General features: G+C 41.2%; 2 protein-coding genes across 2 annotated transcripts; both read right to left on the bottom strand.

The window, feature by feature from the left end:
* Positions 1-8472: 8472 nt before the first annotated feature.
* LOC121387584 (uncharacterized protein K02A2.6-like) lies at positions 8473-9861 on the bottom strand. Its single transcript, XM_041518745.1, has one exon. The coding sequence runs from the start codon at positions 9859-9861 to the stop codon at positions 8473-8475; it is 1389 nt and encodes a 462-aa protein (XP_041374679.1).
* Positions 9862-10967: 1106 nt separating this feature from the next.
* On the bottom strand, positions 10968-11675 carry LOC121387583. Its single transcript, XM_041518744.1, has one exon. It carries the CDS (start codon positions 11673-11675, stop codon positions 10968-10970), a length of 708 nt encoding a protein of 235 aa, XP_041374678.1.
* Positions 11676-12942: the final 1267 nt, after the last annotated feature.

Genomic DNA, 12942 nt, shown 5'->3' with positions numbered 1-12942 from the left:
ACGGTTGGCGACTACGGGGACGAGATGAAGTGCTTGGCGTTGAACTGTGGCACCAGTTCCCTCCAGCGTTGGGCTAGCAAGGTCTTAGCTAGCTCGACGTAATGGGCGCCGGCGATGATCTGCAGTACTCTGTGGACAGTGTAGTTGTCCATGTCTTCGAAAAGTATTCGCTGTCTGTAGAGATAATCTCGGCGCGACGTCACCACAAGTCCAAACTTCCCGTCTCGTAGTTCCATGGCGTGGATGGCACACTCAACTCCGTCAGGAATCTTCATAAAGTTGCCCTTAAGAATGCCTTCCGGCAGTGAGCTGGTGTCCGAGGTATCCCCGACCAAGTATCGAGCTGGCTCTTGATCTTGGAGATGGCTAGGCTCCAGGCGGCGTCCCTGCCCCGGGCGGTCGCGGAAGGCCGGTGTAAACGGAATGCAAGTCCGTAGGAACAGTCGTCTGCCCGGACTTAATCTCCTAGGAATGCAGGTCCTAGGTCTAATATACCTAGGAATGCAAGACATAGGACTTACGTTCCTTAGGAATACTGGTCTGACTGCCAGGATATCAAGTCCGGGCCGGACTTGCATTCCTGGACAATCAAAAAATTAAATTATAAATGTAAACAAAACGAAAAACAGTTTCCTTTTTGGTTTATTTAATTAACTTAGGATACTAGCGCCTCTCTTTATTTAAATATTTTCTATTTATTCCAATATTTTCCATTTATATAATTTGCAAGAGTTTGTACACATTTTATTGACCTTATTACATGAGCAGAACCAAGGTCTTTATTCATTGCGTTTTGTTCCAACAAAGTAACTCAAAAACATTTACCATAATTCGAAGCATATTAGTACTCGCAAATAAGTATAACTTGCCCATATGATATACCAACACAATTATCTGTTAGACATTATATATTAGTATTTGATAATAATAATAATAATAATAATAATAATTTAACTATAAAAATGTGATATTTGCGTTATATACATTATCTTGTTATTATATAATTTTAAGATTGTGCCTTTCTGTCAATAGTGTTGCAGGCGCGTGTACATAGGGTGTGGGGTGGGGTGGTGTGTTCTAAACACCCCTCTTCAAAGTAAATTTCTTGACCCCTCCCCTGCATAGCTTACTGAACATGTGCCTGCTTTGTCAATTTTGCTCATTTTAAAAATTAATTTGGTCTAAAATATGACATATCAGACTCTAGCCTCTATGATATCTTAGTCCCAACAAACCATACCATCGATAAACAAATATGTTAAATGGTTTCCATTAATGTTCATCAATTAATAGAAATATTAATGTCTAAGAGTGGGTTTTAGCAGCTCAATGGGCTACTATACCGACTAAAACAAAACAGTAACCCCTGAACAATTATCATACTGTCAATAATATGCACACACAATTTACAAAGATCCTTTTAAACAGACTAACTACTCGTGATACTTTTACACCCGACCGTTTTGGTCGCTATAGGCATTCAGACTCCCTTCTTGGGAGAAGCGGTATGGGAGGCATGCTGATCATTATTTCCCGAATGAAACGAAAATGTCCGAATCTGGAACACAACGTATATTTATATTAGCATTACTACCAAGACGCTAAATAGGATTCCAAACAAATCAGTCTGCATTTTTACATGGATTACAACTAATATTGTGAGTAAAGTTATGGAAATGCATGGTGAAGATTTTACGCCAGCTCATTTTGCCCGAACGTGTCCATTGCACCCCCCCCCCACCCCCCCCCCGACTGGGGGAGTGACATCCCACCCCACCCCACCCCACCCCCGACTCACACCTCCACCCGTCTCGAACGCTTATGATGTTCCTAACGGCCAGGTATAATAATACAGAGACCCTTTCCCCAACTCATATCTTATGCTTTTTATGGTCGAAACTGCCATAAGGCAGTCAGTGATAATTAATTTCAAGTGTTTTGATGCTATTTTTAATTGTTCATCAATAAAAGTCAAATTTTCATGCTTATTATTCCTGTTATTTTATATTGTAGTAACTGGTCATTATAGTACTAACTACTAGAACTAAGTACAGTTTTTAAAGTTTTATTTCAGGGATTTTCAGGAATTATATATATGTAATAAGCAAACTATCGGAAATAAATTGCAGATAACTAGGAATACTAGGATTGAAAGTCCTCGAAATCAGATTGTGACTTACCGTCAAAATATAAACTTACAAAACATATTATTAAAAATTATGTTGGTGCAGATAGAAATTGTCTTTTTTCTCTCGTGTCTTTCTGGCAGCTCGTGCAAATTGCAGAGTATAATAAACGGACATCTAATTTGCCGGACTAGTATGTAGAAGGAATTTAAGTCCGGTAGGAATACAAGTCCTAGGATAAAAACAAGTTAAAAATAAACCAGGAATGAAAGTCCGGGTAGGACTATGGTTCCTAAGCTATGGAGGTCCGATAGGACTACTGTTCCTACGAACCTGCGTTCCTTTTACACCGGGCCTTGGCTGGCTGGTCACTACTCGGTGGGGTGACGGTCTTCCGCTTCGCAGCAGCACCATCTATAGGGATCTTGGTGGAGCCCCCCGGGGGTGGGGGACTCGACGCCGACCACCTCGAAGGGGTTGGAACGGGAGATGCACGCCGTGGGGTCTCGCAGATCGCTGTGTCCAACTGCGGTGTCGACTGGTCCACTGGCTCAGTCTGTTCAGACGTATCCACGTCGGCCGGCACTGGTTCGTCGGGTCCCGGGGGTGGGGGCGGCGACGCAGATAGGACCGCCAGTTTAGGTCCCCCGTGAGCCGTCCCTGGTGCAGGTTTCCTCCTTCCTCTTCCCTTCATCTTCGTTGTGTTCATTACCGCGTCGCCATACACCAGTCACAGTTGTCCGTGAGCCAATGTAAGCGACGCGGTACTCCAACAAAGAGCCGTAGCTTGCAGTAAGTCCCCCCCCCCCCCCCCCCCCCCACGTAGGGGACAACTCGAGAGAGCAGAGCGACACGTCTTTCCTCATCGAAGGCATAGCTCGGAATGTTACGACAAGGCGCTTCAGTTTGACGAGTCTGATATGTAAAACAGCATAAATGCCTAGTTAATTTAATAAGTGGGTGACCAAGCACATTTCAGTGTGTAATAACAGAACGAAATGGGCCTGTAGTATTTGTTCATTTGTAGACCGGCCTAGGTGGCGTCGTGGTTAGGCCATCGGTCTACAGGCTGGTAGGTACTGGGTTCGGATCCCAGTCGAGGCATGGGATTTTTAATCCAGATACAGACTCCAAACACATACACGCACACATAAACACACATACACCACACATATACCATACATACACCACACACACATACACCACGCACATACACACACATACACCACACACACATACAATACACACATACACCACACATACACCACGCACATACACACACATACACCACACACACACACACACACACACATATATATATATACACCACACATTAACACGATTGTCGAGTGTCAAATGAAAGAAAGAAATGTTTTATTTAACGACGCACTCAGCACATTTTATTTACGGTTATATGGCGTCAGACATATGGTTAAGGACCACACAGATTTGGAGAGGAAACCCGCTGTCGCCACATAGGCTACTCTTTTACGACAGGCAGCAAGGGATCTTTTATTTGCGCTTCCCACAGGCAGGATAGCATAAACCATGGCCTTTGTTGAACCAGTTATGGATCACTGGTCGGTGCAAGTGGTTTACACCTACCCATTGAGCCTTGCGGAGCACTCACTCAGGGTTTGGAGTCGGTATCTGGATTAAAAATCCCATGCCTCCACTGGGATCCGAACCCAGTACCTACCAGCCTGTAGACCGATGGCCTGCCACGACGCCACCGAGGCCGGTCCCAGTGTCAAATGAGGTTTAACTTGGTTATCGTGGTAATTTCCGTTCCTTTGGAACTACTCGATTGGTCAATTTTGGTAGATTAGTTATTCACTATTAAGACAGTATCTCTGCACAAGATAGAGCCGAATGTGGGTTGGGCAAAATAGTGATCGATTCCACGATTGTCTATCTAGTGTCTCGTCTATAGGAGGACAGCCACTACCCAGGAGATCGATTCCATGATTGTCCATCTAGTGTCTCGGCTACAGGAGGACAGCCACTACCCAGGAGATCGATTCCATGACTGTCCATCTAGTGTCTCGTCTACAGGAGGACAGCCACTACCCAGGAGATCGATTCCATGACTGTCCATCTAGTGTCTCGTCGACAGGAGGATAGCCACTACCCAGGAAATCGATTCCATGATTATCCATCTAGTGTCTCGTCGACAGGAGGTCAGCCACTACCCAGGAGATCGATTCCATGATTGTCCATCTAGTGTCTCGTCGACAGGAGGATAGCCACTACCCAGGAGATCGATTCCATGACTGTCCATCTAGTGTCTCGTCGACAGGAGGATAGCCACTACCCAGGAGATCGATTCCATGACTGTCCATCTAGTGTCTCGTCGACAGGAGGATAGCCACTACCCAGGAGATCGATTCCATGACTGTCCATCTAGTGTCTCGTCTACAGGACAGCCACTACCCAGGAAATCGATTCCATGACTGTCCATCTAGTATCTCGTCCACAGGAGGACAGCCACTACCCAGGAGATCGATTCCATGATTGTCCATCTAGTGTATCGTCTACAGGAGGACAGCCACTACCCAGGAAATCGATTCCATGATTGTCCATCTAGTGTCTCGTCGACAGGAGGACAGCCACTACCCAGGAGATCGATTCCATGATTGTCCATCTAGTGTTTCGTCTACAGGAGGACAGCCACTGCCCAGGAGATCGATTCCATGATTGTCCATCTAGTGTCTCGTCTACAGGAGGACAGCCACTGCCCAGGAGATCGATTCCATGACTGTCCATCTAGTGTCTCGTCGACAGGACAGCCACTGCCCAGGAAATCGATTCCATGACTGTCCATCTAGTGTCTCGTCGACAGAGATGTATGGAATAAATCACTATTTCGTCAAATACCCATTCGACTCTGCATTGTGCAGATATACGACCTTGAATACGGGTGACGGTTTTGTTAAGATCTAAAACTTAACAATAATGAAAACCGAAGTCGAATGGGTATTTGGAAAACTAGTGGTTAATTCCATGAATGTATCTGGTGCCTCGTTTAATGGAGGACAGCCACTCCTGGGAAATCCTTTACTGGAGATTTCATCCTCTTGTACTGCCAACAAGAGGACTGCCACTGTCAGACTAGTTTACTAAATCAAAAGTAGCACAGGACAAAGCTCATTGAAAAGAATATAGTTGTAATTACATGCACTCATGAATCACTGTCAAAACAAGGATGATATGTCTGGAATTAAATCAAGCGACTAGATTAAGTCAACGTATGTGATAATGCAAGGCCGGGTCCAAGAAATATTGGGGGTATAGGGGCACCAAGTCGTAAAAAAGGACCGTCCAATCAAAGTTTCGTCATGGATCGACGTCATTAGTGTGTAATTCAATAAAATTGTTAATTCTGATTGGCTGTTGCCATACCAACCTGCATCTCCGGTGTACGAGCCAATGTGAAGAGTGTAGTTCTCCGTCTCGCTACCCAATGAAAACATAGAGTACATCGCATAGCGCGTGTTGCCTTCAAAATCCTCCAAATCAATCCGCAGTTCGTAAACCGTCCGACTCGTTATCTGGTGGATTATCTCGTTTCCTGAAGAAAAAAAAGTTTAATTATCAGCAGAATGGTATCTCATTCCAGCCAGTACATCACGACTGATTTATGACAGAGCATGGTATGTGCTATCCTGTGTGGGATGGTGCATATAAAAGATCCCTTGTCACTAAGGGAAAAATGTAGCGGTTTCATCTCTAAGACTTTATGTCAGTTACCAAATGTTTGACATCCAATAGCCGATGATTAATAAATCAGTGTGCTCTAGTGGTGTCGATTAACATAACAAACTTATTTAACTAAGCCCCTTTCAAATTTGTTTATGGCCAAGATGCCCAGAGTACACGGAACCTGCACTGCATGCCGGGTAATCATCCCCCATGTGGGGTCAAACCTGCACTGCATTCCGGGTAATCATCCCCCATGTGGGGTCAAACCTGCACTGCATGCCGGGTAATCATCCCCCATGTGGTGTAATCATCCCGATTACCAAGCCAGAATTCTTTGTCTACGTCACCAAACCCGTCTTTGTATTCATTCCAAGTTTTGTAGAAATCTTCGGATCCGTCCATTCTTCTCTGAAACACCTATAGGTTTATAATGAATGAATGAATGAATGAATGAATGAATGAATGAATGAATGAAATACTGAATGAATGTTTAACGACTCCCCAGCACGTGGTTTTATAAAGAACACAATCAGTAAGACAGAACCTTACATTATTGGAATTAAAGGCGCAGACCCTAGTTTTAACCCGTAAAAAAATGAGCACTAAATTTAGTTAATTTACAAACCTGTAACTCATGTACAACAGAGTGAAAGCAGTCTATGATGTTAAAACAGGAAATATCCTTAAAGGGACATTCCTGAGTTTGCTGCATTTTTTAAGATGTTATCGACTAACAAAGACTTTTTAATGATTGTAATTACATATCAAATATATTTTTCTGCCTAAAATATTAGTGGCTGTATATTAAACGTGTTTATGATCGTTCTACTATTTGTACTAGGTTAAATTTCATTTTATTTCCTAAGTTTAATCGTAGAAATATTTTATTTTTCGGAATCATCTTACAATGCAGCAAACTGAGGAATGTCCCTTTAAAAATAGACTAGAACTCGAATCAATAAACCGCTACTTCTGAGACGCACGTGCCTTTTTAAAAATATGAAAACTGCAATGTTTGGTACTTCAAACACCAGGATGACCACAAACACTTCGGTTCTACGGAAATTGAAATTGATAATAAAAAACCATCAATTCTAAGTAAAGTTTGATTTCAGTTATGAAAAACGGCTATAATAGTCAAAAATATGTCTTAGTGTTTAAAAACTAGGGTATGTCCCTTTAACAGGCGGATCCGGAATATTTTTTCATGGGGGTGGGACACAAAATTCTGAAAAGGGCAATTTGAGTTTGTCGAAGGCAGTGTTGATAAGTGTGACATCACCACTCTGACCCCTGCGTGCTGTAACCTCACCGTGGTGCAGGGGTGTAACATTCTCTTTGAGAATGGCCAATACAGCACAAACTGAAATTTTGAATAAAAGTCAGTATCTATCTGTGATATTTGTGTTTTTGCACGGTTCTTTACACTGTGTTTTTGTTTAAATCTTGAATTTTTATATTGATGTTGATCATCACCTTATTTGTTTGCATTACCATAGTTTGACACCCAATAGCCGATGTATTTCTCGTGCTGGGGTGTCGTTAAACATTCATACATTCATTCATTCACCACTGACGTTCACCCCTTTAAAACATATTACGGAAAATACGAATGTTCTATGGTGCAAGATCAAATTGACTGAGGAGGGTCATTCATATACGAGACTAGGAGTCGCGTGGCTACACAGCTGAATATTTCGTAGGTCAAACGCCGATTTCTTGAAGGCAGATCCTTCTAACATATTTTATGTTTTGGCAGACTTAATGTTTGATTGGGTTTTATGTATTTCAGGTGATTCATAAATCTCAGTAACGAAACCGCTATCCACAATCAAGACCATATATTTATCATCTCAACGCATAGTCAGGTGGGCATTTGGCGAGATAGTGGTTGATTCTATTAATGTTTCTCTAGTGCCTCGTCTGTAAGAAGACAGCCACTCCCGATAAGATCTTTTACTGCACCAGACATCCTGCCTGCACTGCCACTAACAACGTCCCATTGTTTGAAGTACAATAGTACAGAACAAAATGCAACACAGAGCATTGAAAATGACAAGACATCCTTCCTGCACTGCCACTAACAACGTCCCACTGTTTGAAGTACAATAGTAGAGAACAAAATGCAACATAGAGCATTGAAAATGACAAGACATCCTTCCTGCATTGCCACTAACAACGTCCCACTGTTTGAAGTACAATAGTGTAATATATTAAAAAGTCATTGTTAAAGACTTACAACGTTTAATAACGGAATCAGAGCAAACTTGCAAACTTTTACATTCAGGCCATGATGTACGTGTGCCTTCCTCCTAATGTCCTTGAGCACCACACTGGTGGGAGGTTAACGTGACTTAACTATTAATGTACTTATCATTACATCTCCATTCTTTTAAAGATAAGAAACATCTAGATATACTTGGTTACCTAAAAATGGCCTTCTTTGACTACAGATGTACAGGATGACTACAAATTCACTTATTAAAATAAAATGATAAAATGAAGAACTTTTTCTTGTTCTTGTAAACTAATATTTAAGGTTCAATAATAATCAGTCCATTTCTTGGAACTATTTCTTTAACACCCTAACCTTATCCAGTCCTTGGAATTTATTAAAACAATTACACCCTAACCTTATCCAGTCCTAACACATCTTTTCACTGTGGATGAAGCAATTTTCAATCAGCCTATCCGGTTTTCGAATATTCCGACCACTTTTCGTTGTTGGTTGTATACTAACTTCCTCCGATGGTTGCTTATCTTCCTCTGGATCACTAAATGAACTGGTTTCTGATGATCTGTTGCTGTGATCAGGTCTTAGATCACGCCTATTCCGACGAATCTCAACACCACTTTGCATTTTTACTAGATATGACCTTGGTGCAGGACTTCGTACTGCTGTTCCTTGTTCAGTCCTCTTTGAATTATGGTCAATTCTAACTTTGTCTCCAGACGAAAGAGGTTTTAGTTCTCTTACTGCTTTTTTATCATGAAAATGTTTCTGGGAGTAACGTTGTTGCTTTCTCCATTTGACCACATATTTTGATTTAGGTACAGTAAGTTTTGAAACAGTTATGGGAAGATTGCCACGAAGTTGTCTTCCCATTAAGAGCTGAGCTGGAGAAAGTCCATTCCCCAACTGAGTTGTTCGGTAGGCTAGTAGCCCTAAATGCGGATCTTCACCACAATCCAGGCATTTTCTCATTAGCGACTTAACAGTCTGAACCGTTTTTTCAGCCAGTCCATTGGACTGAGGAAATTTCGGACTACTTGTAACATGTTGGAAATCCCAATCTTTTGAAAACTGAGCGAATTCCATACTACTGTAGCACGGTCCATTACCACTGAGAACTTCTTCCGGAATGCCATGTCTAGCAAATGTAGTTTTCATTGCTAGTATCACCGAGCTGCTCGACTGACTTGACATTCCTATCACCTCTGGATAATTTGAATATGAATCAACAATAACAATGTAGTCTTTTCTCCCGAGTTCAAACAAATCTGTTGATACTTTTTGCCATGGTCGCATTGGCAATGGACGTGAGAGTAGAGGTTCAGCCATTTGCTGCTTCTGATTAGCTTGACATGTTTCACACTGCTTTACCATATTGACAATATCATGGTTCATGTAAAGCCAGAAAACTACTTCTCGAGCTCTCTGCTTGCACTTTTCCATACCCATGTGCCCTACATGAATTTTCCCAAGAATGCAAGAACGCATCTTATCTGGAATCACAACTCGCGTTCCTTTAAACACCATTCCATTAATGACTGATAGTTCATCTCTGTAATTCCAAAAAGGTATCAACTCTTTTCGGCACTGTGACCTTTCTTCTGGCCACCCATTCAATATTGTGTTTACAAGAGATTGCATCACTGCATCTTCTGCTGTACTTTTGCAGATTTCTTCTTGTTTCTGGTCACTTACTGGGATTGACGAAATAACACCATCAACGTATGTTTCTACATCATTTTCTGTTGTGGAATTCTGACCTTCAATAGGCGTTCTGGAAAGGGTATCTGCTGTGTACATGAATCTACCTGGTATGTAGGCAAGATGTATGTCATACTTCTGTAATCGAAGTCGTAATCTCTGGATTCTTGCTGGACAATCGTTCAATCCTTTTGAGAATATTGCAATCAGGGGTTTGTGGTCAGTTTCTACTTCCACAGTTTAGCCATAAATATACTGATGAAAACGTTCACATGCATACGTGATTGCCAGAGCTTCTCTTTCAATAGGCGCATATCGGCTTTCGGTTTCTGAGGTTGCTCTTGAGGTATAAGCTACTGGAAGCCATTCTTCAGCATGTTTTTGAAGAAAAACTGCACCCAAGCCTTTCTGACTTGCATCACAAGACATTTTTATGGATTTTAACGGATCATAATACTGAAGTACAGTCTTGCTTGACACTAAGGATTTCAGTTTCTCAAAAGCAGTATCATGATTTGGTGTCCAATCAAAGTTATTGTTTTTGTCCAATAGTTCTCTCAGAGTTACTGTTCGTTCGGATAAATCCGGCAGAAAGCGAGCCAGGTAATTTATCATACCAAGAAATCTTTGGAGATCTTTCTTGCATGTTGGAGTTTCTATGCTGCAGATTGCTTCTACTTTCTTAGGATCAGGCTTTAAACCATCTTTTGACAGAGTATCTCCAAGGAATGTTAGTTCTGAAAAACAATTTCACACTTTTCGTTTTGAAGTTTAAGTCCAACTTTTCTTGCTTTTTCAAGAACTTGGCACAATCTTCTGTTATGCTCTTGTTCATCTTTACCCCAGACAATGATATCATCCATAGATGTATCAACTCCATCCATGTGTTCGAATAATGAATGAATGATTCTGTGATAAATTTCAGGTGCACTCGATATACCAAATGACAGTCTGAGAAAACGAAATCTTCCGATTGGCGAATTGAATGTGCATAATCGTGAACTATGTTCATCCAACTGTATTTGCCAGAACCCATTTGGCGCGTCAAGTTTCGAAAAGACTTTACCTCCTGCAAATCGTGACATTATTTCCTCACGAGTAGGGAGTTTAAAATGTTCCCGAAGAATTGCTTTATTCAAGTTCCGCGGATCCATACAGACTCGAAGTTTTCCATTAGCCTTGTGTACTACAACAAGTGAATTCACTCATTCTGTTGGCTCTTCAATTTTTTCAATCACCTTCATGTCTTCTATCTTATGAAGTTCTGCTTTGAGCTTATCATATAAGGCAAATGGTACTTTCCTACATGGCTCAACAACTGGTATTGCATCATTATGCAGTTTTATGCTAACTTTTCCTGGGAGACAACCAAGACCTTCAAATGTATCAGAAAACTCCTTGAATACATCTACCTTGATATCCGTTTCAACGTGATGTTCAAGTGACAGTACTCGTTTCACCAAACCCATTTTTTCGCATGACTTGCAGCCCAAAATAGGTCGTACATCTTCATCACTGATGATAAACAATGCTCTGTATCGACTATCCTTGTAGCAAAGTTCCAGTACACACTGACCTTTTACCGGTACATTTCCTCCATCATATGCTTTCAACAGAACCTTACTGCTGTTTAGTTTTGGCTTTTGCAACAAGTTTTGAAAATCTTTGTAACCCAATATGTTCACATCTGAACCTGTGTCAAGTTTCAAAGGTACAAGAGTTTTGTTTATTAATATTGGAACAATCCATGATTCACTTTCTTTATTTACTGACTGAACTGTGTCAACAAAGAACTCTGTATCAACTGAATAAACTTTTTGTTCATTGTGTTGTTTGCGATCAGGCGTTTGGCTTATTTTTTGTCTTCTGTCAACTCCAGACGAGGGACTTTTGTGTTGTTTGGTGTGACACATTTTTTTTAAATGATTTTGGCCACCACATTTAAAACAGGTTTTGCCTTGTGCTGGGCAGATTCGACCACGGTGAATCAAACCACATCTTGAGCAATCAACAGTTCGACCGTGTGTTAAAGTAGCATCATATTTTCGAATTGGTTTGTAATTTTGTGTACAATTTTTATGCACTGCATCAACAACTACAGACTGATCTGTCATGACTTTCATGTGAGAAGCGGTTACCTCAGCTGTACGGCAAATTTCAATACATTTATCTAGAGATAAGTCCCCTTCTCTCAGCAAACGTGCTCTTGTTGTAATATCGCGAACACCCTCAATGATTCTATCTCTTATTAACCCATCTCTAAGTTCTCCATAATGACAGTCTTTGGATAGCTGTCTCAGATCTGTTAAAAACTGATCAAAAGTTTTATCCGGTGTTTGGACACGACCATTGAATATATGCCTTTCGTACGTTTCCTCTTTTTTCGGTGTACAATAGTCATCAAACTATTAATTAGCGGCACTATTTTCCAATTTTCATTTTCCTCAAACACAAAAGTGTTCGACAGTTCAATTGCAGACTCACCAGTAAGGGACAGAAATGTCGCGCATTGTAACTTTTCGTTTTTCTTATCCTTTTCCGTCGCGCACATGTACAGTGTATATTGCTGCAGCCAACGGCGCCAATTTTCTGAAACGTTTCCTTCTAGGGATAGCGGTTTTGGAGCAGGGACGTGATCCGACATTATTTCAGTGGGTTAAACACTTACTTTGTTCACTTCTGACACCATGTAATATATTAAAAAGTCATTGTTAAAGACTTACAACGTTTAATAACGGAATCAGAGCAAACTTGCAAACTTTTACATTCAGGCCATGATGTACGTTCCGTTCGTGTGCCTTCCTCCTAATGTCCTTGAGCACCACACTGGTGGGAGGTTAACGTGACTTAACTATTAATGTACTTATCATTACAAATAGTAGACAACAAAATGCAACATAGAGCATTGAAAATGACAAGACATCCTTCCTGCATTGCCAATAACAACGTCCCACTGTTTGAAGTACAATAGTAGAGAACAAAATGCAACATAGAGCATTGAAAATGACAAGACATCCTTCCTGCACTGCCACTAACAACGTCCCACTGTATAGTCTGTATATAATGATATGGATCGGAATACAGCAGAGACTGCTTTTTTCTGCGTGTGTGTGTGTGAGAGAGAGAGAGAGAGAGAGAGAGAGAGAGAGAGAGAGAGAGAGAGAGAGAGAGAGAGAGAGA

This window comes from Gigantopelta aegis, chromosome 13 (assembly GCF_016097555.1).
Source record: "Gigantopelta aegis isolate Gae_Host chromosome 13, Gae_host_genome, whole genome shotgun sequence".
NCBI classification, from domain to species: Eukaryota; Metazoa; Mollusca; class Gastropoda; order Neomphalida; family Peltospiridae; genus Gigantopelta; species Gigantopelta aegis.
Note: the sequence above shows the minus strand (reverse complement) of the source record. Positions and strands in the feature narration are given on the sequence as shown.